Raw genomic sequence first — 15,055 nt, 5'->3', positions numbered from 1 at the left:
AGCAGATTCCTAGAGAGTCCTCTAGAAGAAGAGAGCAGATACCTAGAGAGTCCTCCAAGGGGGAGAGAGAACAGAGGGCTCAGATTCCTAGAGAGTCTTCAGAGGAGAGCAGAGGCTCAGAGAGTCCTCCAAGGTGGACATAGAGCAGAGGCTGTGATTCCTAGAGAGTCCGCTAGTCTAGAAGAAAGCAGAGGCTGAGAGAGTCCTCCAAGGTGGACAGTGAGCAGAGGCTCAGATTCCTAGAGAGTCCTCCAAGGGGAGAGAGAGCATAGGCTGTGATTCCTAGAGAGGCAGGAGATGTTTTGAGAAAGATCTCATGGGAGGAAAAGGAGGAAGGAAGGAGAGGCCCAGAAAGTGGAGCAGGAGAGAGAAGGAGGAGGAAGAGGAGGAGGAGGGCGTAAGGTGCATTGAGGGGAGGGGGCCCCAAGTGGGGCTTTTGGGGGGAGAGGAGGAGTTCTAACCAATCTCTCTCTTAAATTTTATTTCTAAAATCATATTATAGCCTACATAGAATAGTATTTAAAAGTATCTTTCACCTACAATATGTAATTAATCACATTAATTATCCATTCTTTACTACCTGATCTTACCCTTATGCATATATCAAACCCTTTAATATTAACTAAACTGGTATTTTGGGGGGGGGGACCCCACATAAAATGATTATTACTCTCGTCATTCTTCTTACTGTCTTCTTTTCATCATATACCATTCATAATCCCACAAAGGTATAATGCTGTTAATTTATCAGTAATTATTATTTTCCCTTCCTTTCCCAAAGTGCTTCCCATTGATGGCGATCTGTAAATATCTGATATCATCTATAGTAATGCAACAATGTATTGGCTTTACAGGGTGTTTGAGTGGAGCATCTTTGAGACATCTTTGCCTGAGATAGATGGAGAAATAAGTTCAATCCTGTTTGTGGCTTCGTTGCTGTAATAAAACACAGATGGATGACCCAGACTCACTTGGTCCTGAAGGAGGAAGAGGCCCTGATGGCCTCATTGCAGAGGATACTGGGGGATTTTGGGAGAGGACGGTCCAGAGGTCCCTGGGTGAGGGCCTGGCCAGTTCAGACATGCAGCACCAGCGCTTCAGCCAGTTCTCCTATGAAGAAGGCGATGGGCCCCGGGAAGTTTGCAGCCAACTCCACCATCTCTGCCGCCAATGGCTGAAGCCAGAGCTACACACCAAAAATGAGATCCTGGACCTGGTGATCTTGGAGCAGTTCCTGACCATCTTGCCCCCAGATATGAAGAACTGGGTCAAGGAATGTGGGGCAAAGACCTGTTCCCAGGCGGTGGCCCTGGCAGAGGGTTTCCTTCTTAGTCAGGCAGAGGCAGAGGCAGAGAAGAAGCAGAAAGAGAACCAGGTGAGAGTGCTTCCTCATGGAGCAAAGGTGAGCAGGGTCTGGCTCTAGGTTGCCTTTTTTAAGCTTCTGGTTACTTCAAGGGACAAAGGCCACCTGAAGAGGTTCTGCTGAAGTGCGGTGCCCCCTGATTTGGTTTTGCTAAGAACCAGTATAGGGAAGATCCACCTTGTTATGGAGCAGAATCACAGCCACCATGTTATTTTCATTCCAAAGCAAACATAACGAATTCCCAACAGCAGAGTAGTGCAGGTGTATAGGTAGGTACATCTATACAGTAGCAAAACATTTTCATTTTTCTCATATTTGTTACAGTTCCTCCTTAAATGCATGCAGACATATATATGTATGTATGTGTTACCTCAGTTGCTGGGAACCAGGGAGGACACCCACACTTGCTATGCTTTTAGGGGAATTTGGTACTTAGCTCAAAGGAGCAATCTGGTTTAGCCGGGTAACAGTGGCCTTGGGGAGTCAGCCCAACTATACCAATCTCAGAACTCCAGAAATATCTCAAATAGGTGTTATTAAAGGAGAATAATAAAAATGCTCACACACACATACACACAAGCAACCACCCCCACACACAAGAATTAGGAAACAAAGGTGGGAGTGGGAATAGGAGAGAGGCTTTGCTCCTCAGGTCCTGGGTCTTGATTCCAATTGCTAAAGGTCCAGAATGGAGAGAGAGGACTCAATAGTCCCCTCGGTATGTGCTGAGCTGAGCAAACCAACAGAATGTCTGCCTGCATCTGGACTGAACAGTCAGTCAGGGCTGATATTTATACTGTTTTGGGGCAGAAACCCAAATGCTGGTAAATGGTTTCCCAGATTGGAAAGAATAGCGCAAATGGGTAGGCGATTCATGTGGATTCTTAGGGACAAAGTGATTAGGCCTTCTCTGTCTTCTGGCTGATTGCAGGCCATCACTTTGCCTAGTCAAATCCACTGTCTGTCTCTGCATACAAAATAGGATTATCCTGCGGACTTTGGTCCCAAACACACTACAGAAATAATCCAGTTTGAGACCACTTTAACTGCCCTGGCTCAGTGCTAGAGAATCCTGGGAATTGTAATTTGTTGTGCCATCAGAGCTGTCTGACAGAGAAGGCTAATAAATGCCTCACAAAACTATAGTTCCCAGAATTCCCTAGCATTGGGCCAGAGCTGTTAAAGCAGTCTCAAACTGGCTTATTTCTGCAGTCTGTTTTGGACCTTTGTTAATCAAGGTTCGTGCCCTTCTCCCTTTTGCTAGCTTTAATTCTTGTCAGTCTAAGATTTGCCAGCCAACTCAGAGTCTTAGGCCTGTTACAGACAACCAAAATAAAGCTGCTTCGAGTCACAGTGGAGGTATGGTGTTTCAATGATGCATGCGTCCTAAGAGTCCAGAAGCCACACCAAAGCCACACTCCAATCCTTAGGGCTGGAGCATGGCTTTGGTGCGACTTCTGGACTCTTAGGTTGCATGTATCATTGAAACGCCATACCTCCACTGTGACTCGAAGCAGCTTTATTTTGGCTGTCTGTAACAGGCCATAGTTTCTACATTGGGGTCAGATCCAAGTCACCAAACCCAGTGTTTCTTGATTAATGTTGTGTCAAGCATGGAAGAGATCAAGGGGACCAAATATTGGGGTAACATAAGTATATAAAAGACTTCCATTATAAGTCAAAGCAGGATTTTCCAGAAATTCAGATGTTCTTGCTGTGGGCTCCACGGAATTGTTTGTGTTTCACCATATACAATAAACATATACCAAGTATAAACATAAGTGTTATTGTACTATATATAGTATATACTATATTATATTATATCCCACCTTTTTGAGCTCTCCTTTTTTATGCCAATTTTTCAATTTGGGTTTATGAAGTGCTGACATTCCTGGCTTGGTTGTGGGTGGATGTCTCATTCCACACAGGCCAAATCCCTTTCTCCAAAGGCTTTTGCCATTTTATTATCCTTCTTCAAATTCCATGTCTTGAATCCTGACTGCTGTTTCACATCAAGAATCCCATGGTAGAAGTTCACTCTGAATTCCCTGTGGCTGAGAAGGCGCTGTTGGATCCCAGGCAGAGACCACAGTGGAGGCCAATCAAGCCGGAGTGTGATGGAAGCGCCCTCTTGCAAGGTACAAATGAACACTCACTGTCCAGAATCCTGTGTGTTTCTTTGTTTTGTGCTTTCAAATTGTTTCTGACTTATGGTGACCCTGGAGTTTTCTTGGCAAGATTTGTTGAGGGTTGTGTTGCACATTCTTGTATAGTACATTCTTCACATGCATAGATTGTGCCCTCCACCCATGATGGTAGATATTGGCCACTTTGTGTTCATACACACACACACACACACACACATATATATTAAAGTGGGACCTCAGTATCTCTGCAGGAGATCCATTCTGGAGCCTCCCATGGATACCAAAATCCACAGACCTTGATTCCTGTTGTCCCCAAGTAGCATGTGTACATGGCTGTGCCATTACTAGGAACCACAGCATTTTGGGTAACAAGATATTCAATCTATACTTTTAAGAAAGCAATTTCCTGTAAACTTAAGGAATTACTGACTGTAATTCAGTGACAAGGATATTGAAAGAGAAGGGAGTTCTGGATGAATGGGAGTTTCTTTAAAGTGAGATACTATAGATACAAACGAAAACTATTCCAATAAGAAGGGAAAATGGCCAGTGTCTAAATATACTAGAATGGTTAACTAAAGAACTTTAAACTCAGCTAAGCGTTAAAAAACAATGTTGAAGAAAAGAAAAAACGGGGAAAACACCAAAGAGGACTTCAAGCATATAGCCAGCATATGTAGGGAGAAGGTAAGAAAAGCTAAAGCACAGAATGAATTTAGGTTTGCCAGACAGATTAAAAACAATAAAAAGGGCTCTTTTTAGTTATAGCAAAAGAAAGAACAAGGAAATGATAGGATCGCTGCAAGGAGAAGATGGCCACGTACTACCAACCTGGGGATAGAGAAAAGGCAGAAATACTCAAGACCTTCTTTGCCTCAGTTTTCTTTAAACAGGAAAATAGTGCACAGCCTGAGTGAGGAGCAATGATCAGGTGGTGTGATGGGGGAAATGCAGCACAGAATAGGTAGACAAGTAGTACAAGAATATGTCGCTATTCTAAATGAATTCAAGTCTCCAGGGCCAGATGAGCTACATCCAAGGATATTAAAAGAACCAACCAAAGTAATTTCAGAACCACTGACAATAATGTTTGCGAATTCTCATAGAACATGAGAAATCCCCATAGACTGGAGGAAGGCAAATGTTGTCCTCATTTTCCAAAAGGGAATAAAAATAGGACCCAAATATGATTTTCTGTGGGTTTTCCAGGCTATGTGGCCATGTTCTGAAAGAATTTATTCCTGACGTTTTGCTTGCATCTGTGGCTGGCATCTTCAGAGGCTGGTGGCATGGAATTGTGTGGGGTATATATACTTGTGTGACCTGTGGTTAGGAGGAAGTGATTGACATGTTTACAGTGTGGAGAGATTATGTGGTGGTTGCGCCCTAAAGCAAAAAACGTTTTGGATATCTATTTAGAAGGTTATTTTAGAAATTATGAATATAAAATTTCCATTAAACTCAGAATTATTTTCATTAAATATGGCCCCATACAGACAGGCCAAAATAAAGCTGCTTCAGGCCACTTTGGAGGTATGCTGTTTAAATGATGCATGCATCCTAAGAGTTCAGAAGCTGCATCAAAGCTGAGCTCCAGTCCTTAGGACTGGATCGTCGCTTTGGCGTGGCTTCCTTGCTCTTAGGATGCATGCATCATTTAAACAGCATTAAGGTGAAGTCGAAGGCTTTCATGGCCGGCATCCATAGTTTTTTTGTGAGGATGCCAGCCACAGATGCTGGCAAAACATCAGGAAGAAACTCTTTTAGAACATGGCCACGTAGCCCAAAAAGTAAATAAGACATTTTTTTGGAAGTGGAATCATATGAGAATGGAAAGGAAAAATGAGAGAGAGAGAGAGAGAGAGAGAGAGATTTATGATTATAAAAAAACAGAAAGACAAGAAAAGGAAGTCATTTTGCATTGGTTTTCAGGAATATATGTTTTTTATAGAATGTTTATGTGGTGTTATAAGAAGGTATGTGGATGTTAGAAATAATAAATATTACTTTGGCGGGGAGATGTACCCCAAGAGAGCCCTGGATTTAGTAATTTTGAATTGCTGTATAGTAGAAGGGTTTGAGGACCCTTAGATCTAGAATCTGAACATGATACCTTCTGTTCAAGTCTGAACATGATACCTTCAGGATCATGTTCAGACTCTTGCAAGAGAGTAAGAGTCTGAACATGATCCTGAAGGTATTGTCATCTATGTGGAAGATTCACTAACATCGTTGAGATTGGCATTAAGTGTAGCTGGAGAAAAATTGAAAAAAAGCACAGAGCAAGCAAAAGATCTACTATCAGAAAACAAGGGAGAGAATTTGTTTTTATTTATCTATAATTTTTATTAAGTTTTATAAGCATATAAAAATCAACAATTACAAAACAAATATTACATTACACAACAATACAGTCAACACAAACAGAAAATACCCTAACCAACATATATTGTACATACATTCCTCATTCATTACTTCCTTTCTACCAGTCTAGCTTTTGTTCTAAATTCATTCATTTTTAGATTATCTGTTAAAGAATAGTAAAAATAATATATTTGTAGTTCTACTTATACTTGCCCTTACAAGCTCTTATTCTACCTTACAATCTTCATTTAGATTGTATGTTAATCAATACGAAGCTGCTCTGACTAAATTAAGGTTAAGAATGAGTGGATTTTTTATTTAGACACCATTCTATTTTTCAACTATTGTATTACTATAAACCAAACTGAAGAGTTCAACTTAAGCTAGTTCTGTTCCCAAGACAGCATTTCCCCTGCAACACTTCTATGACGGTTTATTTCTGATTCCTCTTGAGAGTTTGTCCATTTCCATCATGTCCGGTATGTTAAACATCCAATCCTCCTTTGAGGGTATTTCCTTTGTTTTCTATTTTTGAGCATACACTATTCTTGCAGCTGACAACATATAAAATAATATTTTACCATACTTTTTTTCCATATCTTGTTCAATTATATTAAGCAAAAAAACTTCAGGTGAGAATTGTTATGGTAACAATTTTCTTAATTAAAAAAACAACTCAACTTCCAAAATTGTGTTGCTTTTCCACAAGTCCACCACATATGATAAACTGAACCTTGCTCCTTCTCATATTTCCAACATAAATTACTACAATTATTATACATTTTGCTAATTTATTCAGGTGTTAAATACCAACAGAAAAAAAATCTTATAATAATTTTCTTTGATGTTTTGGCTTTTAGTATATGTCAATCTCTTTTTCCAAGTATATTCCCACTGATCTAACTCAATAGTAAAACCAAAGTTTTGGGACCATCTAATCATATTTTCTTTAACAACTTCCTCTTCCATGTAGTATTTAAGAATACATTGATAGAGCTTTGCTAATAAAGTATCTCTATTCGATATTAATTCCTGTTCTAAATCTGGATCTGCTTTGTCAATATCATATTGTTTTTTTGTCCATAAGAAGCGTTCTCTTAATTGCCTATAAAAACTCATGAAATGTCATATCCTTGGTCAAGGAGATTCTCTCATGTCTTTATACCGTCACCAGTTCTATCTGTCTGAATTAATTCCTTATATGAGATCCAATTTGTCTCTTTTTTGGGGGTTATACTTAAAGAAAGCCTCATGGGTAGATGCCCAAAGGGGGATTTTAGTACATATTCGTTTTTTATATTTTTTCCAAACCCTAAATAAATTCAACAAATCTTCATCTTTTAAAGAAATCCAATCTTTTATCCATGATAAACAAGTTGCTTCAAAATATAATCTGAGGTTTGGCATGGCAAGCCCCCCCCCCCCCTCTTTTGTATCCTGGAGATACTTCATTTTTATCCTCGCTTTTCTCCCCTTCCAAAGGAATTTCGAGATTCCCTTTTGCCATTCTTTAAATGGCATTTCATTTTTAATAATTGGGATTGATTGAAATAAAAAAAGAAATTTCGGTAGTATGTTCATTTTTATCACAGCAATTCTTCCCATAAGCGAAAGATTCAAATTTTTCCAATTTCCAAGTCTTTTTAACACTTTGCCACAGTTTGTCATAAATAGATCAGAATTTTTATTTGAAACCCAGATTCCTAAATATTTAGCTTTTTTACTTAAATCCTGTGATTGATTCCAACTCTTTTGTTTCAGATGAAGTCATATTTTTAGTTATTATTGCTGTTTTGTCTTTATTTATTTTCAATCCTGAAATTAATTCAAAATCCTTAAATTCCTTCTTGAGAGTCATTGATAGGGTCATCAGATCGTCTCCAAATGCCCTCGTTCTATGTTCAGTTCCTTTAATTTTTATTCCCTTAATCTTTGGGTTATTTCTTATGTTTTGGAGTAGAACTTCCAGAACTAATACAAAAAGCAAAGGTGACAGAGGGCATAAGAGAGAGAATTTATGAAGTGGATGACAAAGTCCTCATTCTCAGAGCAGTGAAAGGAAATAATTATTATGCACACTAATATGTTAAAGCCATCGAAAGGAAATTCTGGTTTTATATGGGGGAAGAAGGATTTTACAGAAACTAATGTTGAAATAGGAGCTATTTCATTCTGCTCAAGGAGGTATTTTGTAGTAGGCTGGATGCCTTTTCTGTACATGATCCATAACCCTTGACTGGTAGGATTAGGCTTCCATGTGGATAGGCCAAGAGGACATCTTCACTCAAGATGTATCTTTGAGAAGAATCTAAAAGACTTTTTTTTTCACAACATGATCTTGTATGTTTTTCACATCTTTGAAGAGGAAATAAAAAGGCAAACTGCTTTCTATTCTTTGGGAAGGTGGGCACAATGGTGCAGCTTGAACACCGCTGATCGGCCTGTGTTTCTTCACCCTCCAGCCTGACTTATGAGTGGTAGGGAGATAGGAGCATGTTCCATTTCCACAGCAATTCTTGTTTGCTTTTTACAGGGGGGAAAAAGTGTTCATTTTAAGATAGAATATGACCCTTCTCTACACTCCGCACATTACCTTCCTTCAGGAGGAGCATGTCTCCATCACCTCTGGATCTGTGCAAGCATTTTGAAAACATACAGAGCACACATTATTGTTTTGGAGTCCCAAGATGAGGATTGAGAGGAATAACACATACCCCAAAATCACATTTTGTGCAACAAAGATAGCCACTGTCTTGGGTTTCAGGATGGATCCCATAGATTCATGAGAGGTTCCTAGGGAACCCTAGAATCTAGAGAACTCCAAAAGGCATAACCTCAAAAAGAAGAACCTCCAAAAGTGTAATTCCAAAAAATTAGAACCCCAAAAAACTGAACTCCAAAAGCTGGAACCCCCAAATCAGGGAGGGAGGACCAAGAGTGTATCCCCTAAAACGGGGGTGGGGCACCTGTCACTTTTAGTTAGATGAGAAGTGGGTGCCTAATAACTACTTATTACAATTGTTTAGGGCGGATTCACCGGAAAAAATTAAAAGGATAAATGTACCATGGACAGAAGCGTTGGCGATGAATAACTTATATAGTCTTTTGCAAGTAATGCAATATTACATAGTGTGTAAAGTTAGTTGAAAGTTATGGATTATTTACATATAGTATTATTAAAGTGTTGAAAGAAGAAATGAAAAGAAAGCTGAGGATACGATTATCTGTAAGTATGGTAATATAAATAGATAAAGAACTACTCTTATGTTTTTAGTGTGTTGGTATGAAATATGATATATTGTATAGATATATTAATCTGGTAAGTAAAAAAAATAGATTAACATTCTGGGAATGGGTGTAGAATCATCCCTTCACTTTCGCTGGTGTTAGGGGTGAAGGACCCCAAAAAATGTAGAAAAACCACAAATAAAAAAACCTAATTCTTTTTGCCCAAGAGTACACCCATGAGAAGTACACCTCTCATCAAAATAAAAGTGACATTTAGGCCCACCTCCCTGATTTTGGAATTCAGTTTTTTGGGGTTCTATCAAACTAAAAGTGACATGTGCTCCACTGTTTTTGGGGGGAGTAAACGCTTAGTCCCAGCTCCCTGATTTTGGAGTAAGGTGCGCCCGCATATAACGTATAATCAAATCTACAAAAGTCAAAGCTGCAGATGTGTACGACCAACCATAGAATCATAGACTAGAATCATAGAATCGTAGAGTTGGAAGAGACCACAAGGGCCATCCAGTCCAACCCCCTACCATGCAGGAAATCACAATCAAAGCATCCCCGACAGATGGCCATCCAGCCACTGTTTAAAGACCTCTAAGGAAGGAGACTCCATTACACTGCAAGGGAGTGTGTTCCACTGTTGAACAGCCCTTACTGTAAAGAAGTTCTTCCTAATGTTGAGCTGGAATCTCTTTTCCTGCAGTTTGCATCCATTGTTCTGCGTTCTAGTCTCTGGAGCAGCAGAAAACAAGCTTGCTCCCTCTTCAATATGATATCCCTTCAAATATTAAACAGGGCTATCATGTCACCTCTTAACCTTCTCTAGGCTAAACATACCCAGCTCCCTCATGTTCAACTTGTAGTTTACTTGGACTCCTAGATTCCTTTCACATATAGTCTTCTTAAGCCATGGGTCCCCCATTCTATATTGGTGCATTTCATTTTTTCCACCCTAAGTAGTAGTAGTAGTAGTAGTAGTAATAATAATAATAATAATAATAATAATAATAATAATAGATTTATTTCTAGCCCGCCCAATCACAAAGAATCCGGGTGGGTTACAACAATAAAATACAACAAATTGCAATAGAGTTAAAAAATCAAACACTAGACCTACCCCCCCCCCCCATTCCCAGTACTAAAACAGAATTAAACAGTAATAATATTAAAACATTAAAACCATTATAAACATTAAAAACATTGAACAAACAAAAATAGGCAGAAACATTGGTGGGGGAAATAGACAGATGAGGGGACAATTATCTCTATATCTGGGGCGGGTAACTAAGTTGGAAAGGCCTGCCGGAAGAGATCCGTCTTGAGTGCTTTCTTAAAAGCTGCCAGAGTGGAAATGTGACGGATCTCCTCCGGCAGGTCATTCCAAAGTTTAGGAGCAGTAGTAGAGAAGGCCCTCTGGGAGACAGATGTTAGCCTAGATTTTTTTGGCTGTAGTAGATTTCTTCCAGAGGACCTTAGTGTGCGGGACGGACAATAGGGAAGAAGGCGTTCCCTCAAGTACTCTGGGCCCAAGCCATGTAGGGCTTTAAAGGTAATCACCAACACCTTGTACTTTGCCTGGAAACTAATAGGCAGCCAGTGCAGGGACTTCAAGACTGGTGTTATATGGTCATTCCTAGAAGCTCCCGTGATCAATCTGGCTGCCATATTTTGTACCAACTGAAGTTTCCGAACTTGGCACAAGGGTAGCCCCAAGTAGAGCGCATTGCAGAAGTCCAATCGAGAGGTTACCAGTGCATGTACTACTGTTTCCAGGTTCCTCAGCTCCAGGAAGGGGCTCAGTTGGTGTATCAGACGGAGCTGATAGCAGGCACTCTTGACTGTCGCATCCACCTGTGCTGTCAGTTGGAGTGACGAGTCAAGAAGCACCCCCAAGCTGCGAACAGAATCCTTCAGGGGAAGTGTGACCCCATCCAGAACTGGCTGACACAACTCCATTCCTGGATTCGGGGTTCCTATAGCAAGTACCTCCGTCTTACCTAGATTCAGCTTGAGTCGGTTTTCCCTCATCCAGTCCATTACCGCCCCAAGACAGGCATTCAGAGGAGAGATGCCATCCTTAGTCACTGCTTCAGCCCGAGACATAGAGAAGTATATTTGGGTGTCATCAGCATACTGATAACACCCCGCCCCATGTCTCCGGATGATCTCTCCCAGCGGCTTCATGTAAATGTTGAATAGCATTGGGGACAGAATCGCACCTAGAGGGACCCCCGATTTGAGCTCCCTCTTGGCTGAACAGCTGCCCCCAAGCAACACCACCTGGAACCTGCCCGAAAGATAGGATCGGAACCACTGCAATGCAGTGCCTCCAATACCCAACTCTCTCAGGCGTTCCAGAAGGATACCGTGGTCAATGGTATCGAAGGCCGCTGAGATGTCCAAGAGCACCAGCAGAGTCACACTTCCCCTGTCGATACCCAGACAGAGATCATCGACTAAGGCGACCATGGCGTCTCAACTCCGTATCCCGTCCTGAATCCGGTTTGAAATGGATCCAGAAAATCCGTTTCATCCAAGACTGCTTGTAGTTGATTGGCGACTGCTCTCTCGATCACCTTGCTCAAAAATGGTAGTAGTGAGACTGGTCTGTAGTTATTTCTATCCAGGAGGTCCAGGGAGGGCTTTTTAAAGAGTGGTCTAACTACTGCCTCCTTGAGACAGGGAGGCAGGGAGCCCTCCCTGAGGGATGCATTAATTATATTTTTCAGCATCTCCATGATTTTTTCTCCCCCCTGGATAGCCAGCCAAGTTGGGCAAGGGTCGAGAGGGCAAGTCGTCTTTTTCAAACTACAGAGAAGCTTGTCCACATCCTCAGTACTTACCGACTCAAATTGATCCAGTCTAACAGTAATGGCGGAGGCACTGGATGCCTCTCTAGTTGTCTCTGTCCTCAAATTGGCATCCAAATCAGCTCTTATCTGAGAGATTTTATCTGCAAAATGATCATTAAAAGCGTTACAGCAGGCTTCCGAAGAATCTAATAATGGATTCTGGGTAGGAGGTAGTTGGGTTAAGTTCCTCACTACCCTGAACAGCTCAGCTGGACGAGATTTTGCAGACGCGATAGATGCAGAATTGAAGGACTTCTTAGCTGCTTCTCTCGCCACTTGATAGGACCTAAGAAAGGTCGAATGAAGTGTCTTATCGTATATGAGTTGAGTTCTCTGCCACTGGCGCGCTAGTCATTGTCCAGCCCACTTCATTTGTCTAAGATCTTCTGTATACCATGGATTACGATTTTGAACGTGTTGGAAAGGATGCTTGGGAGCGATAATGTCAATCGCTCTGGTAAAGTTGTTATTCCACATGTTAACCAGAGTTTCGACAGAATCGCCAGCACTGCCAACCATAATACCCTCTAGGGCTTCTTGGAACCTGGCGGGTTCCATCGGCCTTCGAGGGTGGACCATTCTAATCGGTCCTCCACCCCTGGAGAGAGGGATAGTGGCCTTCAGTCCAACCTTAACCAGGAAATGACCCGTCCATGACAAAGCGGAGATACTAATTATCTCCGCCCACGGATATGCCTGTTCCGTGCAGAAGACCACATCAAGGGCATGACCTGCGCAGTGTGTAGGCTCGGAGACTGTCTGGGAGAGGCCCATGTTTGTCATGGAAAGCATGAACTCCCGAGCTGCGCCATCAACCCAGTCTCGAGGGGGATGTTGAGGTCGCCCAGGACCAGCAGCCTAGGCGACTCCAACACCAGCTCTGAGACTAGTTGCGTTAGCTCGGCTAGGGAGTCCGTTAGGTTACAGGGTGGACGGTAAACCAACAGAATCCCCAGACTCTCCCTGGTCTTCAAGCTAAGGTAAATGCACTCAATGTGGTCTAATGCACGGATAGGTATCCTGATTAAGGTAAGGTTGTTTCTGTGGACCATGGCCACACCCCCTCCCCGCCTGCTTCCCCTCACCTGCTCATTGACGGAGTACCCGGCTGGAAGGGCCTGAGCCCAGGTTGCAGAGCTGTCTGCTCCAAGCCAGGTCTCCGTGATACAAGCCAGGTCAGTGTTGTGGTCTGTCAATAAGTCGTAGATGATTTGGGACTTATTCTTCACTGACCTGGCATTACATAAGAGCAGAGAGAGGTTCAGCGGCTGGTTGTGCAGGCTCTCCAGATATTTTGGGATAGCAGGGCGAGTGGAAGGTGGAATAGGTATCACACATCTATCACGCCTTCCTCTGTAACGACTCTTGCCCTGCTAACGCCATATCTTCCATTGCCCCGCACTACTTGAATAGCTGCTCCTTTAACATCAATATCAACCTCCTCCCCAGAGAGATCAGCCAATGGCCAGATGTAGTGCATCATGTCAAATCCCTCCAATAACAAGTCTATATTCCCCAAAAAGCCTAGTACTAGTCTGCCTCACAGTCAGGCCAGGAGCAGCTAGTGGTGTTGAGATGCCAATGTTCGGGCTGCAGCAGGCGTCCCTTCGGCTCCTTCAGGGTCAGCAGATGTTAGGAGGGGGTGGAGGCTTAAGTCCTCCCACAAAGCCACGCCCCCTGCCTTGCCTTGCCTTGCCTTGCCTTGCCTTGCCTTGCCTTGCCTTGCCTTGCCTTGCCTTGCCTTGCCTTGCCTTGCCTTGCCTTGCCTTGGCTGAAAAGCCTCAGGTGGAATGTTGGCTTTCTGGCTGCAGCAGGCGTCCCTTCGGCTCCTTCAGGGTCAGCAGATGTGCAGTACTTTACATTTCTCCATAGTGAATTTCATATTGTTATCTTTGACCCAACTTTCTAGTCTATCCAGGTCATGAATTTTGATCCTGTCCCCCGGGGTATTTGCTGCTACTCCTAATTTGGTGTCATCTGCAAATTTGATAACTATGCCTCCAGTTCTATCATCCAAGTCATTGATAAAGATGTTGAATAGCATGGGCCCAGGACAGAATCCTGTGGGACCTCACTGGTCACTTCTTTCCAGGATGAAAAGATGCCATTGTTGAGCACCCTTTGGGTTCGGCCAGTCAACCAATTACAAATCTATGTAACAGTTATGTTGTCTAGCCCACATTTTACAAGCTTGTTTGAAAGAATGTCATGGAGAACCCTGTCAAAGGCCTTACTGAAATCAAGATATACTATATCCACAGCATTCCCTTCATCTACCAAGCTGGGAATTTTATCAAAAAAAGATATCAGATTTGTCTGGCATGACTTCTTTCTCTGAAATCCATGAAGACCTTTTGTGATTATGGACTTGCCTTCTAGATGTTCACAGACTCTGTTTAATAATCTGTTGTAGAATCTTTCCTGGTATTGATGTCAGACTAACAGGAATATAATTGTTGGGTCAAGCTGCCTGGATTTTATTGCCCTTTATAATGACCCCTTAAAGGGCCTCCATAGAGCAATGATTTGTATGGGGGAGGTATGTAACGTAGCCCTGTTAAAATATTTGAAGGGGTGTCACATCGAGGAGGGAACAGCTTGTTTTCTGCTGCTCCAGAGAACAGGACCAGGAACAATGGATCCAAACTGCAGGAAAAGAGATTCCACCTCAACATTAGGAGGAACCTCCTGACAAGAAAGGGCTGTTCGACAGTGGAACAAACTCCCTCGGAGTGTAGTGGAGTCTCCTTCCTTGGAGGTCTTTAAGCAGAGGCTGGATGGCCATCTGTGGGGGATGCTTTGATTTGGATTTCCTGCATGGCAGAGGGTTGGACTGGATGGCCCTTGCAGTCTCTTCCAACTCTATGATTCTATACGTGGCAGGCTTGGCTTCCTGGCATCCAATCATAATTCAGGCAAACTGTGAGTGGGGGCTGAAGGGAATTCGAATCTATAAAAGCAGGAGGGACAGAGAGGTTCTTCCTTGAGAATCAGATAAGGAATCTGACTGGGAGTCAGAGAGGCATTCATACAGGATAGGGGTTAGTAGTCCAGAAGGGACTATGATAAGCCTGTAAGTGTATGCTAATATA

The 15,055-nt window shown here is 42.3% G+C and overlaps 1 protein-coding gene across 1 annotated transcript in view; it reads left to right on the top strand.

Annotated features, from left to right (window-relative positions):
- Positions 1-279: 279 nt before the first annotated feature.
- LOC149320418 (uncharacterized) overlaps positions 280-15,055 on the top strand; it is a 63,634-nt gene continuing 48,858 nt past the window's right edge. Inside the window, exons 1-3 of the mRNA XM_089499621.1 lie at positions 280-402; positions 855-1,402; positions 3,381-3,501. Coding sequence (XP_089355747.1) covers positions 953-1,402; positions 3,381-3,501 — 571 coding nt within the window. The 5' untranslated portion in view covers positions 280-402; positions 855-952. The remainder of the gene's footprint in view (positions 403-854; positions 1,403-3,380; positions 3,502-15,055) is intronic.

The sequence above is a fragment of the Sceloporus occidentalis genome, unplaced genomic scaffold (assembly GCF_023333645.1).
Source record: "Sceloporus occidentalis isolate IW3139 unplaced genomic scaffold, rSceOcc1.0.p SCAF_1, whole genome shotgun sequence".
In the NCBI taxonomy this organism is placed as follows: Eukaryota; Metazoa; Chordata; class Lepidosauria; order Squamata; family Phrynosomatidae; genus Sceloporus; species Sceloporus occidentalis.
The sequence above is the reverse complement of the archived record's forward strand: the minus strand, read 5'-3'. Positions and strand labels throughout refer to the sequence as shown.